Source organism: Acomys minous (assembly GCF_964271855.1).
Source record: "Acomys minous genome assembly, chromosome: 6".
Lineage (NCBI taxonomy): Eukaryota > Metazoa > Chordata > Mammalia > Rodentia > Muridae > Acomys > Acomys minous.
The window spans coordinates 60,102,787-60,118,775 of NC_140487.1; the positions used below are offsets into that span (position 1 = coordinate 60,102,787).

The window sequence follows — 15,989 nt, forward strand, 5'->3', positions numbered from 1 at the left end:
ATCAGCCTCAGAATTCTTTATTCTCAAACAAGAGGAGACCAGGAGGACAGAGACACACTTGTATAGAGTAAGGAAAGGATGGCTGATGAAATCCCCAGGGCTGAGGTCCTTAGTCTGGAGTCCAGAGGCTCCTGAAACAGCTTGGCATCGTGAGAGCTACATGAGCATGGGAGTTCAGCCTCAAAAGGGCTGCATAGCCCTGAAGTGTTAGCCTTCCCGAGTTCAGAAAGGGCAAGAAGCCTTCAGGTTCTGTTCACATCTTGAGGGAAGTTTTGCCTCTCAAGCCAGGCCTGCCATCAGCTTGCTGAGATGGCGCAGACTAGTCACTTCTTGTCCCGGACTTTCACCCAAGGTATCTGGCCAGCCACACCTGAGGTGAGGCCTAGGGTCAGGCAGCCCAAAGGAGGCTTGCTCAACTGTGACTCAGATGGGATGAGGGCAGTTGTCCCACCAAGGCATGGAATCCACCTCTAACTCCAGGCTCTCCAGACACGGGGCACCTCCAGAGGTAGGTCTTCTGGGGAGACATGTCCTCAGGCCAGGATGCCAGGCCACTAAGAGGTTTCCTTTTCAGTCTCCATGGCCAGATGCACCTTGGACATCCTGGGTCACAAGGTCCTCTCCACTTCTTATCTGTTGGCAAAAACAAAGAGACCATGGTCAGTTACACCGTAGTAACGTGGCCCTGCCTAGCTGCCCATCTGGACTACATGGACACATTCACCTGACCCACTCTGAGTCTATCCAGGACTAACAGAACTCTCCTACCAGCACTCCCCAACCAAACACTGCCAACATTATTAGCCTGTGTCCACACGAGGAACAGTGCATTCTGGGTACCTGGGTGACTGACTAGCTCCTGAGATCCCAGGACCTCATTGCATAGCTTCTGCCCCCAAATGCCGTCCATACTGCAGTAACCACCAGGGATCTCAGGCAGAGGCCAACAATTCCACGGGAGCCACATGGCCCTGAGGGAGGACTGACAGCAAAGGCAGTGGACAGTGTCCAGCACCCAGCAGCAGCCTAGCAGGATGCAAGGGCTCAGGGAACAGCGGCCCCTAAGAGCCCCCAACATCCTAACTTCATGTCCCCACACTGTCAAACCCAGTGATGATCCGCCCCTGAGGGCCTAACACCTGCCCCCTGGACACAAACTCACATTCTCCCAGATGCGTTTTCAACAGCTCTATGGTTTTCAAGTCCAAAATAAAGCCCAGACTTGCCTGCTGTAGACCTAATTACTAGCTGTAATTTGGAGCAAGTTTAGGCAAATCATGGTTTCCTTGTTTGTCAAATGGCAGGAAAGGCCAGTGCCTCAGCGTGACGACTTGCCAGCATGAGTCTTGGGAGTCAGGCCTTGCTAGCCTTCTGACCAGGTGACTGTGACCATCTTGGCCGAGGCCTCCTTTCTCTTTACCTGAATGGACCCAAGACTCAGTTCGTCCATCTGTCGTCCCAGGGCCTCTGTTCTCACTCTACATCCCACTCTGAATCTCAGTGCACTCACAACAGATGTGTGGGGTCCCTTCCCTCTGACCACACAGTCCTTTGTGGCACAGATCCTACCTAGCCCTCATCACCCCCTCTCTTTGTCTCCAGGACTCAGAGCAAAGCATCCAAGCCCCTTAGGTGAAGCCAGTCACCATCCCAACTCAGAGTAGGCTGTCCCCACTGTAGCCCACATCTGTGTGCAGCAGACACCCTGACACCCTGTCACAAGCCTGAGTGCGGACTTCCAAGTGCCTGGGCCCCGAGTCCTTCCAAGCGTGGAGCGGAGCACAACTCAGAACTAATTAGTAAAACTCTCTGGACAAGTGGCTGCAGCCTCTGCTAACAGCAAAGCTTTACAACGCCCCAGGGAAGAGGAAACATCTCCCACCTTCATCCCCAACTTACAGATAAGCCAACTGAGACGTGGAGCGAAATGGCTTCTCAAGGCCACCAAATAGTGGTGCAGGAGGCTGAGGAGGCTGTGGGGACCAAGCTTGGGCCTCGAAATCGTGAAAAATGGCCCTCCCCATGTCGATTCCAAGTCTGACATACTGGGAATAAAGATCAGGTAAACAGCAAGTCCCGGAGACCGACACAGACCCCACCGCCCACTTCTGACCTAGACAGCAACACTACACACCCATTCTCAACTTCCGCCACGCCAACACCTCAGGGGACGCTGGCCAACCCTGTGGATCTCACCTGCTCTAGGCAGCAGGAGCCTGAGGAGGCAAACCAACACAGGTGGCCAAAGCAGATGCATGCAGCTGGCGAAAGGGTCCACGGGAAGGAAAGAAACGGGGTAGCCCAAGGCCTTTTAACACTTCAGTCTGGTCCTGCCCCTCTCCCAGGAGCCTATCCAGAGAGGGGACCACAACTCAGCACCCTTGGATGTGGCTCCCGGATTGGAGGCAGCTGATGGTGGCAGGTCTCCCACAGGTCATAGCACGTGGCTTAAATGGGTCGCCTGGCTCTCAGGCCCGTGGCCATGGCTGCGCTGGTGGGTCTTGAGCGAGCCCTCACGCGCGAAGCTCTTGCCACAGCGGGGGCAGAAGTAGGGTCGCCGCTCCCCGAAGACGCCGGGACGGCGCGGGTGCGGCGTGGGCATGCGCGTGTGGGTGCGCTGGTGGTTGAGCAGGAAGCGTGGCTCGCGGAAACAGCGGCCACACTGTGTGCACTGGTGTGGCTTCTCGCCGCTGTGGATGCGCTGGTGCGTGAGTAGGTTCTGCTTGAGGCTGAAGCAGCGGCCACACTCGGGGCAGGGGAAGGGCCGCTCGCCTGTGTGTGTGCGCTGGTGCACCTCCAGGTTATGTTTGACGCTAAAGGCCTTGCCACACTCGGGACACACGAAGGCAGCTGCGCGGCCTGCCCCAACGTGAGCCTTCTGGTGCCTCACCAGGCTGGGCTGCTGGGAGAAGGTCTGCCCGCACAGTGGACAGCGGTGGGACTGTTCCTCTGCTGGGTGGTGGATAACCAGGCCTTGATCCTCCCCCAGACTCTCCTCCCAGTCCCCTGTAGGGGACCCTCCCCTGGAGGACACCAGCTCTGTCATGGGCACTTCTGGATGCAGTCACCTGCTCCTGGAGAAGCACAAGCAGAGAGAGGGATAGAGGAAGAGCCCAGGGTCAGCCATTCTCCAGCCTGAGGAAGCGCTCACTCCCCACACCCTCCAGTGTTTGCTCCTGTACAGTTTTGTTTTGTTTCATCGCAGCCTTTGTGCTGGGCTCTTGTCAAGAGCTCTCTCCTCCTTCCCTGGCCTCTCCAGCATCCCTTGCAATCTGCTGCCCATCCCTGTGACCTTCCTCATCACCTGGAACAAGGTGGTCCTGCTATCTCTGACTCTACCCCAGCACTTCAAGAACAGAGAGCTGCCTTCTGTAACAAGCCACATCAAGCATGGGCTAACAGCTGATGGGGATTCTCAGGAGCAGCTTTGCCTCCATTCAGATGCACAAGGATGGGAAGTGACCCAAAACCTGCAGGAAGGAAAGTCACCCATGGCTTAAACCCGGTAGTAATATTTACCCCCATAAACTTGAGAGTGACCTCCCTGGGTTAAACATTAAAGGTCGTCCCAGGGCTTGACAAGATGAATCATACACGTGAAAAGCTGCAGGTCACTGAACCAAAGCAAGAACTCCCAAGGAGCCAGGCCTGGTGCAAAGGCTGGGCACCACACTCAGCGCTCACCAAACATCCCCAGCCCTGGGTTCCCTGCACGCGCGGTGTAAAGATTGTCTTCCCTGGCCACTGTGTCCTCTGAAATAGTGTCCCACCATCCTCAGAACATGCTAGAATAAGGGGCAGAGCAGTGTTGTTAAGCCCAGGTTTGTAAATGGAACAATTGAAGCTGTGTGAAGCCATTATAGCTCCCCAAGGTCACACAGCAAGGTGAGCCAGGACTAGGCCCTAAGCCTCTTCACTCATTCTTGAAATTAAAAACGTTTCAATATGTTAGCTGCTCAGCAATTAAATACCCCTTCACACACAGACACAAGCACCCGCTCCCTCGAGCAAAGCTACCAACACCCCAGCCACCACAAACACATCCATTCCCAAAGGTCATCTAGAGCAGGTGTCTGGCTACCACTCCCATGCCTTGGAGGGCAACTGGGAGCCACTCCTCTCCCTCCCTCCATCAAAGAAGCTTGTGTAGGGTCCCTTCAAGGCTCCCTGCAGGTCTTCTCCAAACTTCCAGCCTTAGTCAGTCTACCTGCAGGGTGAGGGTTCCCGGAAACACCCTCTGTCTTTCCGTACCTTCAGGCCGGGGAGGAATTGGCTCTCACCCTGCAGAAAGGAACTAGGACCCATCACCCTGACTCCACCCCAGACAGCTGTGCTGGCATTAGCAAAGACAGACTATCAAAGTCTCCTTGGCCAATCTGAGTGTGGTCCTGTCCCTGGGGCAACCTCCCACTTTTCCCTACTAGACCTCTGACCAGGGCCCAGAGGGTCCAAAGCCATGGTTTTCCATCCCTCCCCTAAAGTTCCTCCCTCAGGGGCCACACTCACAGCCCAGCCTGCTCCCCTTCTGCAGTGTGCAGCAGCTTTTTCCTCAAGAGTCTGAGTTGCCTAAGGAAAATACACTTAAGTCTCCCTCAGCGCTGTGCCCCCCCCTTCTTCCCCGCCCCCATAGATCCGAAAAGCCTCCTGCAGCACTGGACTAGTCAAACCCGGGCATCCATAGCAAAAGCTCACCCCCACCCGGAGCGACTCTCACAGCCTTGCCAATTCCAGGGATCCAATCAGCCCTAGAGAAATGTGATATGTTGTGCATCGCATCCCCACTGCTGGGAACACACATAGGCCGCTACTCTCTGCTGCCGCAGCCCACCTTGCCGGGCTGGCAGCCCCAGCTCCTGTTGGAATGAATGCAATCCACCCATCCTGGTGCCCGCAGGCCCCCCCCCCCCACACACACACACACGAGACAGGCGATCCCGAGTAAACAAGTAATTAAGTCGCGACACTGCCACTCCCAGAAAGAGCTGCATGGCTCTGGGCAAATCTTGTAACACGCCCGCAGTGACCCGGCCCCAAGGGTCCAGCACTGGCCTCGATAAATACGGTAACCTCCCTCCCTGTCCTGGGCCCTAGCCGGGGACTCACGTGGCGCCGCCTCTGGAGCCTTTGCCTCTGCTGCAGCGCCGCAGTCGCCAGCTTCTCCGCAGCCGCACAGCAGCCCCGTGAGGCTGGGAGGTCTAACTCGCCAACAACCTGGCTGGTGGGGAAAAGGGAGGCAGCAAACGCTGCGCCTGCCCAGGAAAGAAAAGTGGCCAGATTCTGGAGCCAGCATTGCCTTGCAGGGAGGGGTCGTCCCAGTACTCGGACACCCACATCCCAGGTCGGTCCGCTTTCTGGAGGAGCGCGGTCTTCAGCTCCCTTATCCCTAGGCAGAAGCAGCCTGGCTAGCTCTGGACCTGCCCCCAGCTCCTGGAAAGCGGTCTGGGATTTTGAGAGCAGCAGGCCATTCCAGAGAAGCAAGAGAAGAAAAATGCAAGGGGCCCAGTGCTGGAGAAGCTCGGGGTCAAAGCCCCTCCCAAGTGCTCTCCTGGGTAGAACTGTGTCACTGTGATCAAGCCAAAGCTGTCCCCTAAAAGCACTGCTTCTGACCCCCCAGAGAAGGGGGTCAACGTTATAGTAGCCAGAAAACATCTGCTAGGCTTTCTCTGTGGCCCCTCAGTAGCTGCCAGACAGAGAAAGCAGTCCCAGACCAAGCAGGACTTTTCTAGCAGATGCTGGGATGGCTGTTAGGTAGGAAAGCGGTGCATGATGGGCCATAACGTTGAAGTCATTTGTGCCTCAGGCCCCTTTTCCTTATTGGTGTAGTGTGAACTCTAAGGCTTTTTCTTACGTGACCTTTGCCGCTTTTAAAGTTGTAGGTTCTGGAGGAAGCCACCTGGTGTTATGTTTTAAAAAATCTTTTCCCACCTATAAAACAGGATCTCGTTTATAGACACAAATGGTTAATTGGATTTTCTCATGAGATAATAACATGGGAAATGGTTGTGTAAAAAGCAAGGGTATGGACGGGTAAGGGGTATTATTAAAGGGCAGCGGGAAACTGGAATTTAGTGCTTTTTCTGCAACCTGCTGCTTCTCTGGGTTCATTCGCCCATCCATCCATCTATCCATCCATCCATCCATCCATCCATCCATTCATTCAAGACAGAACTTCACTAATAGCACTGGCCTGGATGGCACTCAATTTATAGACAACGCTGGCCTCGAGCTCTAAAGATTTGCCTGTGCCTCCTGCACTCTCCAGGGCTTCCACCTCTCTTGTCCTTCTAGGGGCTCTTTCTATGCCCAGGCATCATGCCGTGATCCCTGCTACATCTCACCAAAATGCCTGGCACTGATTTCAATCTGGAAGTCAGCACGCTTTCATCACCCCCAAGTTGAGAGATTAGCCAGATGTACACCCTGATGGCCACTTCTATGGCGCTGTGGGTACAGGCTAGACAAGCGCTGTATCAATTGGGCTACAGCCCCAGCCTCCAGTTTTAACTGTTTAGTAGCCACATGTTACCTGTGACTGTGCTAATGGATAACACACACATTTCATTCTTGCAGAAGCTGCTGTAGGGCAGAGGTGGCCCAGGACACTCTCTCAATCTGGAAACGTAGGAGATGCTATCCTCCCTCCCCAAAAGCACAGCCTAAGAGATGTTACTCTTTTCCCTCTTGCTGTGGGCGGTTCGGTTTGCTATGTAAACATGTTTCTGTTCTAATGCCAGATGTGGGGTCATGGGGGCTGCTCCAGTTTGTCCACAGCTGATAACAGCCTCCTGAGAGGGCACATGATCTTTGTCAGCTGGGAACCGCCTCATGGGGGGTGGAGGTGGAGGCAGGGCCGGGGGGGGGGGGGGTGGGTGTCGTGATCTTTGTCAGTTGGAATAAATACGAAACCCCAGAGCGAGAAAAGAGGGCCACAAGAAGAATGCTTGGAGAAGGCAGGCGGAGGAAGAGGAGGCTGCTGCTGCATTTGCGGTTGCTGGCTAAATATCCTGAGGCTGGAGATTGGTATGGCCCCCAAAGAACCTGAGGACCCTGAACAGCAGGAAGTAGCCACAGGGAACTCTGCCCCTTCTTTCTATTAACATTCTTTCTCTCCTACCTACAGTCAGTGGGTTGGAAGGGAGGTAGAGCCATTAAAACCCCAAATAAAACAGGTTTTTGTTTTTTTTTTTTAACTAAAGTCTACACCCTCTCTTCACTGTCAGTCTCATCCAGGAAGGACAATGACATGTGGTGACATCCTGGTTTTGGCTCCAATATTCCTCCTACCGGAAGGTCAAAGAAATGTATGAAACTCAGACCACGTTAAAATGTTTGAGAGGTACCCTCCACTTTGTCAGCTTTTCCACCAAGCCCCGCCTCAGCCCCTGCCCAGCAAAGATCTCTTCCCTCCCTCTCTCTCTCCAGGTTGGCACACCTACTGGTCCCTTGGGCCTCTCTATTCCACTGAACCCTCCCATGGAGCCTGACCCCTGTGCTGTCGAACTTGATGCTTCTGTGGCTTACCAAAGGCCAGCTACTCTTCCCCGGGCCTTGGGTTCTCTGACTTCGGCCTGCTTCTCTCAGAAGACAACAGCAGTTCCAGGGTCCAGCCCCAACCAGCTGGTGTGGCCTTCAGCAAGCTTGGCCACAGCACCACTGCAGGCTTGCACTCACTCACCCGGCAGAGGACAGGACAGAACCCTTTGGGGGTCTTGTTTCCTTTTTCATGAACTGGCCCCCCACATGCCCCTTTCATTTCTGCGGTGCTACACAGCATCCCACATCGTAAACCACTAGGACAAGTCCGACCTTGCCTTTGATTTTTATGCCACCTCTTTGATATTCTCTGACCCACTTTACAAAGAAAGGGACTCAGAATCGAAGTTGGCAGCTCCACGCTTTCCTTAGAGAAGCCAATAGTTGTGACAAGAGACCTCAGGCTGACAGGAGGCCTGGACCTGCCATCATGTAGAACGTGCATGCCGGGTGGACAAGTCAAACGACCAACCCCCCCCCCCCTTTCCTTCATGTGAAACTGCGATGTCACTGCTTATAGCTCACATCACTGACCACACGGGATCAGGTGAGATAATGAATAAGAAAGCCTTATTGACAAGGCTGGGGGGTGGCTGGGCGTGGTGGCACATGCCTTTAATCCCAGCACTCAAGAGGCAGAGGCAGGCAGATCACTGTGAGTTTGAGGCCAGCCTGGTCTACAGAGTGAGTCCAGGACAGCCAAGGCTACACAGAGAAACCCTGTCTCAGAAACAACAACAGCAACAACAGCAGCAAGGCTGCGGCTGAAAACCACTTGTTCAAGAGCTGAGCACACAGACTGTGAGAAGCAGTACAGCATGTGCAAATGACTCCTCAGGAAGTCACTTAGCAAGGGTAGGAGCCATGGTCTTACCCATCTAGCACAAGGTGCTTTGCAGGCCTCACCTGGCCGATGTGCGTACAGACCAGTTAATTCAGCCCTCTGGTGGGATTTGACCCTGTGACCCTGTGAGAAAGTCCTCACTCGGGAAAAGTGAACAGACATTATCACCAACCTGCACAAGCACGAGCTACAATTAGGCCTCGTTAACCAAGTCCTACTGACACATGGCTGTGATTTGACATTAAGCACAGGCCGTCTGTGAGAGGGAACCTAGGCCACTGAAGGGCAGAGTGTGTCTGATCTCATCAGTGTCTGCCTGCACCAGCCCTTGGCCACTTGGTTCTATAAGGAGCCAGTGTTTCTACAGAGCCTCCCCTGAAGGGACTGTCTCTAGCCCCAAAGGATGGTACCCTAGGATGCCTTTCAGGAGTAGGTCATTTTTTCAGGCTATATTCGGGACTGGCTAGATGACAACGGAAGAAGCGAGGAAGGAGTAGGTCCCGATGTGATGCAAGACACTGACACCTCCTGGGAAGGGCAGGACAGGCTGGGTAGGAAGGGGAGGGCATTACAGAGAGGCCTGGGAGAAGCTGCTCCTGGGGTGGGTGGGGCTGGGCGGGGGGGGGGGGGGAGGGGGGGGGAAGGGACTGCAAGTTTGGCTTCCTGTTGGTCCTCGGAGCCAATCAGCACACCTCACCCAGTACAGGACTTCACCCAGTTTAGGGTCAAAGAACTTGACCAGGAAAGAGCAGGAACAACCCTAAGCTTCACCGCCACTGTGCTCCACAGGAGACGGGCAATGGCTTCAAGAGTCTTGTTGGAAGGAGAGAGAAACATGTTTGTTTGTTTAGATGCCAAGTGTGGGATGAGGAACAGACTTGGGAGAGAGCAGGTGATGTGTGTCCCTTTAGAAGTCCAATCACTTTGTTGGGGAGTTTGGTTGTTACCAGCTGAAAAACACCCTTGAACAGACTCTGGGAGGAGATATGTGAGCCAAAAACAGGAGGCGGGGCGTCTTTGGAGACTTGGGATTGTTCGGGTGTTTTTGCTCCACTTCGAGACACTCCTAGAGAGAACCGCTGGAGGGAAGGCTTCCGGGTTCTGGCTGAGGCTCCAGGTTCTGGTTGTTCCTGGTTCTAGCAGAAGAAATCCTGGTGACTACGCCAGGAAAATCTTTCCTCGGAACTGATAACCAGAAGGTTTCATTCTTGTGTTCTTTAATCTCCTTTTCCTCTTGTTTAGGTTACTCTAGTTACAAGTGAGGTACACTCGCTTTATAAATGAGGTACACTCGGTTAATAAGTTCATAATAAAATATAATCGTTAAGAAAATTGAGCCTACACTTGTTTGTCCTTCAGTAACACCACAACTACAGCCTCTCCAAAATAAAAGACCAAACTGTTCTCCATCTAGAGTAGTGACCAGAAGCCAGGCTGAACTGGGCACTGCTTGGCATCCCAGGAAATAAACAGGCCCCAGGGGACCAGCAAGGGTAGTTCTTCCTCCACTTTACGGGGTCCCACCTCCCTCCTACTTCCAGGATATCCAGGCCTGGTGCTAATCTTCTGTAAAGAATACACTCAAGGCTGGAGCCTGGGCTGGAGCCCTGGCTTCTGCCAGCACTAGGCCATGAGCCGCCCTGCTTTAGAAGGACATGAGAGGCGACCTCAGAGGGATAGAGTGTTGAAACAGAGGACCAATACATGGGCAGAGACATTCAACTGACATGAAGGGGAATGGAAGACAGAAAACTTCCCTCCAGCCTGGGAAGAGGGTAGGAATAGGATGTATATTAATGGCAACACACACACACAGAGACACACACAGACACACAGACACACACACACACACACACACTTGGAATCTTAGAGAGCTCGCACATCCGGCCTCCAGTAAGGACAACTCAGAAAGGACAGTGACACCATGTGGAATATTCAGTTCTTTATTTTCCCCCAACACCAGTATAGGTAAGGTCTCAAGTCAGTCACAGAAACCCACACACTCCTGCACAGCCACTGACCCCAAGCAGCCAAGCTACAGAGGAGACCATCTGACTCCACCCCAACCCCTAATCATCAGACACACTGCCAGTTCTATGGCCACCCTGAGCAGTGACACACTCCAAGCTGGAGAGAGACCATCAAAGCATCCAGCACTTCCATAAGTGACACTGTCCTTGGTGCTGGGGAAACAATTACCCCTTCCTGGCCACAGCCTGTGCTCTACTGGTACTGTGGCCATCTTCCCACGGGGCCCACCCCACCAACCATCTTGTAGCCTATGTGACAGGCGAGTGCTACCATTGATCAGTTCCAGGCCATTTCACACACGGTGGCTTTCCTGGGGTTCTCAACAGCCTCTCCCTAGGTGCATAAGGCTGGGGGCCAATTCTGAACTATGTACTAATGGACACAGCCTACCACAGACACTCACAGCTTGATCTAACCTCCCCCAGTAGGCACTTTCCAGGCTTCCTTTGAGATGTTTCTAGAATACCATCCTCAGGCCTCAGACCCTTGAGGAGCCTAACTTGGGGAGCATCAAGAGTCAGCATTTTCGGCCCTCCTGTTCCCCACATACACCCTCCAGGCATACACACTCTACGCCCCACCACCATTTGCTGCACATGGCGCACTACAGCTCTTCCTCCTTGGGTGTAGGGTGTGGCGCCTGTGCTCCCCGATGCACTCTCTGGTGCTTGAGCAGATGCTGCTTTTGACGGAAGCCGAGGCCACAGGTTGTGCACAGGTAGGGTCTCTCGTCAGTGTGGTTGCGCAGATGGCGGGTAAGGTTGGGCTTCTGACTAAAACAGCGGCCGCAGTCTGGGCAGGCATACGGCCTCTCGCCTGTGTGGATGCGCTGGTGGATGGTGAGTGCTGACCACCACGAGAAGCTCTTTCCGCACTCGTTACAGATGAACTGGCGCTGATCAGTGGGCGCCGGCAGAGTCTCGCACCCTTGGCCACACAGCACTCCCTTAGCACCATAGGAACTTTGGGGCTTCACAGCCACACTCTGGGCAATCTCAGCTTGTGACTCGGAGCCGGGCACACCACCTTGGACTGTAGACTGTGAGCGCAGCAGTTCCGCAGCGGCATGCACACGCTGGTGGGCCCGCAGTGCTGCACGGCTGGGACAGTTGTGGCCACAGCTGGTGCACCTTGCAGCCTGGGCACCAGGCAGGTGCGTGCGCAGATGCTTGAGCAGGTGCTGCTTCTGGCGGAAGCTGCGGCCACAGTGCGAGCACGGGTGTGGTCGCTCGCCCGTGTGGTTGCGCAGATGCCTGGTCAGGTTGGGCTTCTGGCTGAATCTGCGGCCGCACTCAGGGCACGCGTAGGGCCGCTCACCAGTGTGGATGCGCTGGTGGATGTTCAGCGATGACCACCACGTGAAGCTCTTGCCGCACTCATTGCAGATGAACTGGCGCTGTTCGCTAGGACCCAAACGACTGTGGGTTGCTGTCCGGACTCCGTGTTGGCCCCACCAACCCTGGCAGAGCCCCAGCCAGACCCACTCGGGGCGCCAGCGTGGGGATCCCGAGCGCGGGCGACAGGCCCTGCGGCGTGCAGCAGCATATCGGAGCATCTCCTGCAAGCTGACACGGGTACCCAGGCAGTCTCGGGCATGCGCTCGCTGGTGAATGCGGGGGCCCACTTGATGCCAGAAGCCCCGATCGCATTCTGGACACGTGTGGGCGGCAGGCCGTGAGTGGGTCTTCTGGTGCTTGAGCAGGTGCTGCTTCTGACTGAAACGTCTTGTGCACTCCGGGCAGCAGAAGGGCCTCTCGCCTGTGTGGTAACGCTGGTGGCGCACCAGGTTGGGCTTCTGGCTGAAGCTCTTGCCACACTTGCTGCACAGGTAAGGCTTCTCGCCTGTGTGTGTGCGCTGGTGGATCTTCAGGGATGACCACCAGCTGAACCTCTTCCCACAATCCACGCACACGAAGTGAGCCCCACCCGCAGAAAGTGTGGGGCTCAGAGGACCTGGAGCTGTCCCTGGAACCTGAGCAGCCAGCCGGGCGTCCTGCTCAGGAGGTGGGGCCCACAATGCACCCCCAGTCTCCTCCTGTGACTCCAGAGGCCAGGGCCGCCCCATGGTCTGACATGGTGGGAGGCCGCCCTGCTGCTGAAATACGTTTTCCTTGTCCTTCTCTGGAAGCGTGGCCTGAGACGCCACAGACGGCAACGGCCACTCTGGCTTCTCCTGCTCCTGCTTGATGGTTGCCGGCCAGTCTCCTGCAGAGGCAAAGGGAGAAGTCAGAAGACATCTCCTTGGTATGCAAAGAGCCGAGAGAGAAAGGGGGGTGGGGAAGGAGAGGGAGAGCTGGCAAAGTAAAGGCAAATAGCTTTAAACTGAGGGAAGAATGCGGATAAGACTGGAGGTAAGGAGTAGAAGGGCTCTGCACGGACAGGAAGAACGTGGAAAGAGGAGGAAGCCCACAGGAGAGTAAAACTAAGTGCATGGCTGGCCTGCCAAGGCCCTGGGGTCCCTCATGCCTAAGCTGTTGGGGGATCAGCTTGCCCTGGGAGAGCATCACCTGCTGAACAATCTCACCAGCCTAAAACTTACTGTTCTTTTTTCTTTTTCTAAGAGTTTGGAACTGGGGTTGTAGGACAGAGAAACATGTTTTTGTGTTGATCCCAAGTGTGAGAGAGCGGGATGTTTTTCTACTTCTAAGTCAAACTACTTAGTGGGGGGATCTTGGATGTTGCCAGATGAAAACATCCTAGTAGAGACTCTGAGAGGAGATACACACACACACACACACACACACACACACACACACACACACACGAGGCTAGAGAGGAGAGGGGACTTGGGATTGTTTGGGCTGTTCATCAACGCTTCAAGAGACGCTCCTGGAGAGAGCTGCTGCAGGGAAGGCTTCAAGGCTTTGGACTCCAGCTGAGGCTTCAGGTTCCAGCTGCTGCTCCAGGTTCCAGCAGCAACTTTGGTGGGATCGCTGGTTTGCTGAGGTCCTGCTGACCATGCCAGGAGAATCGTTCCTCAGAACTAATATCCTTAAGGTTTCATTATTGTGTTCTTTAACCTCCATTTCCTATAGTTTGGGTTAATTGGGTTGTAAGGGAGGCAGGCTCATTTAATAAGTTCATAATAAAATATTGTTGTTAAGAAAATTGAGCATGGGGGGGGGGGGCTTTCTAGGCAAAGGCATGCCCAGTCCCTCAGTGGCTAGGGCTACCACATCCTGAGTGAGTCACTGACCCCTCCTTTTCACTGGTAGGGCCCCTGCTCCAATACAGTCGCCATTGGAGCAGGAACACCCCATTGTAGGGCCTCTGCCTTTATTCAGCATCAGCACAGCACACATTCAGAGAAGAAGAGAAGGATATTAATAAGGTTACAAAGACTCGCCAAGTGCAGAGGGATTCCCCAGATCCTAACCATGTATAGCCTATGTGTCACTAAGTTTGTAAATATAAAAGTAATTAACTTTACCAAAAAATATAAACTGAAATGAATTCAAGAGCAGGCTAAACAGGCTGGAGAGATGGCTCAGTGGTTAAGAACACTGGTTGCTCTTCCTGAGGGCCTGGGTTCGGTTCCTGGCACCCACAAGTAATATATTATAGCCTAGCTAGGATCCTCCCCACCTCAGGAAAGCAAGGATTACTTGATAGAATTCTTGATATTATATTATTAAAAGCGAAACATCAGTTGGGGTTATAGAGTGCTTGTCTAGCAGCCAAAGGTCTGTAATTGATTCTCCAGCATTTAAAAAAAAAAAAGGCAGTATATCTTATACCATTCTCAATAGATGCAGACAAGTTCTATGATAAAAATTCAACATTATTCCATGAGGAGGGAGAGAAGGCATCAGCAAACTAGGAACATAAGAAAATTCCAGTTGACAAAAAAAGTATATTGAAATCATAGCCAGCTTTCCACTCAATAGCAAAAGACAGAAGACAGCCTTAAGAACTGGATACTTGTTATCACTGATACTGTTTAACCTTGCACTTGAGGAATCAGCCAAAGGTAGTGGGGGGGGGGGGGGAGACAGGGATGACGACACACAAAGATTCTCATGTGCTTAGGTGTGCCAGAGAATCTACTGGCAAATGGAAATACTAGGGTTTGGCAAGACTGTCAGGCACAAAAACAAACAGAATTAATCACTCTTTTAAAACTTTTAAAACTGACAACATGGGCTAGAGAGAGGGCTCAGTGGTTAAGAGCATTATCTGTTCTTCCAAAGGACGTGGGTTCAATTCCCAGCACCCACATGGCAGCTCACAACTGTCTATAACTCCAAGATCTGACACCCTCACACCGAATGCACATAAATTTAAAAAATTAAATAAAAATATTTTTTTAAAAACTGACAACAGCCATTATAAAATAACTTCGAGTGCCTTAAATAGCAAACAAACCTTGTGTGAAGGAAACCACTAAACTTTACTGAAGAGACAAAGAACCTACACTTGTTAGTTTTAACTGTCACCTGGGAAGACAGCGCGAATGCTCGATTCTCTAAATAAGCTGACCTGTGGGCGTGTCTGTGGCAGAGTGAAGACCCCGCGGCTGCTGCGGGAGCTGCGCTCTGGACTGTAGACAAGTGAAGACAGCGGAGCAGCAGCAGCAGGCAGGCAAGGGTGCTCTTAACTCCCTGCACTCTGCGCTGTGATGTCGTGTGGCTGGCTGACTGGCTTCCTGCCTTCACTTCCCAAATGATGGACTGTGACCTGGCACTGTAAGTCAAATAAACTGTTTCTTGTCTATGTTGCTTTTGGTCAGAGTATTTTATCACAGCAAAAGAAGTGAAACTAGTACAGAACTCCAGGGCAAATGGATTCCAAAATGAAAAGGCAAATAATACTTTATTTCTATGTAATCCCATTTGAGTTGAGTTACAAAAGTATATGATGTATATAATTTGATTAAAAAAAAAAAGGTCCTTAAAAAGGAAAAATTTGGCTCATGCAGTATTAAAAGTTAAGATGCTACCACTGCATTCTAACTCCGTCGCACTCCCACATGCTAGCAAGGATGCAGAGCAACAGGAGCCCGTATTCCTTGACAGCAGCAATGCAAAATGGCCGTTACCTCAAAAGACACTTCGGCAATCTCTTACAGTGTGGTGAAAGGTTTGGTTTCTTTGTAAACTCAGTTATGTAAATATGCCTTTTGTTTTAATCCCAAGTGTGGGATTTTAGTTTGGGCTTCAGCACGTCCACAGCTGATCATCACCTCGTGTGGGGCATGGTCTTTGCCAGCTGGTACCAGTCTGACCCTGCGGTCTGGAGAGGGGTGTGGTCTAGGACCCTCAGGAAGATAAGTAGGAGAACTGGGAGAAAGTGTGGCATGCAGCGTGTAGTGGTTTGGAGAAACCAGAGACAGACAGCAAAGGCAGCAAACAGTCCCCTCCAACCCCTGTGTTGAAACGTTTCTCTCCACCTGTCTCCAAGCTGTTGACGAAGATAGGTATTGCCCCAGTTGACCCTAAAGAGCCAAGAGAAATAAAGGGGTCTGTTCCCCCTCTCTCTCTAACCTCCATTCTCTCGTACCTAGGGTTAAGGGGTTGGTGGAAGGAACATAGAGGCTTCAATACCCCAAATAAAATATAGAGTGTCCATATTACAGAGTTGA

At 52.8% G+C, this 15,989-nt stretch overlaps 2 protein-coding genes and 1 long non-coding RNA gene across 13 annotated transcripts in view; 1 reads left to right on the forward strand and 2 right to left on the reverse strand.

Moving 5' to 3' along the window:
- The window catches only part of LOC311599987, a 28,538-nt gene extending 19,587 nt beyond the window's left edge, over positions 1 to 8,951 (forward strand). For both annotated transcript variants that reach the window (XR_014780095.1, XR_014780096.1), the window contains 2 exons: positions 7,197 to 7,336; positions 7,423 to 8,951. This is a non-coding gene — a long non-coding RNA (uncharacterized lncRNA). The remainder of the gene's footprint in view (positions 1 to 7,196; positions 7,337 to 7,422) is intronic.
- LOC311599981 (uncharacterized protein) overlaps positions 1 to 15,989 on the reverse strand; it is a 19,533-nt gene continuing 3,544 nt past the window's right edge. The window contains exons 1-4 of one of the 10 annotated variants that reach the window (XM_084786158.1): positions 5,104 to 5,599; positions 2,197 to 3,074; positions 1,900 to 2,045; positions 1 to 633 (exon numbers count right to left, since the gene is read on the reverse strand). In XM_084786158.1, coding sequence (XP_084642284.1) covers positions 2,435 to 3,046 — 612 coding nt within the window. In that variant the 5' untranslated portion in view covers positions 3,047 to 3,074; positions 5,104 to 5,599 and the 3' untranslated portion in view covers positions 1 to 633; positions 1,900 to 2,045; positions 2,197 to 2,434. The other 9 variants (XM_084786162.1, XM_084786161.1, XM_084786164.1 and 6 more) reach the window with 9 other exon arrangements.
- The window catches only part of ZNF775 (zinc finger protein 775), a 19,166-nt gene continuing 13,476 nt past the window's right edge, over positions 10,300 to 15,989 (reverse strand). The window contains exon 3 of the mRNA XM_084786156.1: positions 10,300 to 12,613. Within this exon, the coding sequence (XP_084642282.1) occupies positions 11,013 to 12,613 (1,601 nt within the window). The 3' untranslated portion in view covers positions 10,300 to 11,012. The remainder of the gene's footprint in view (positions 12,614 to 15,989) is intronic.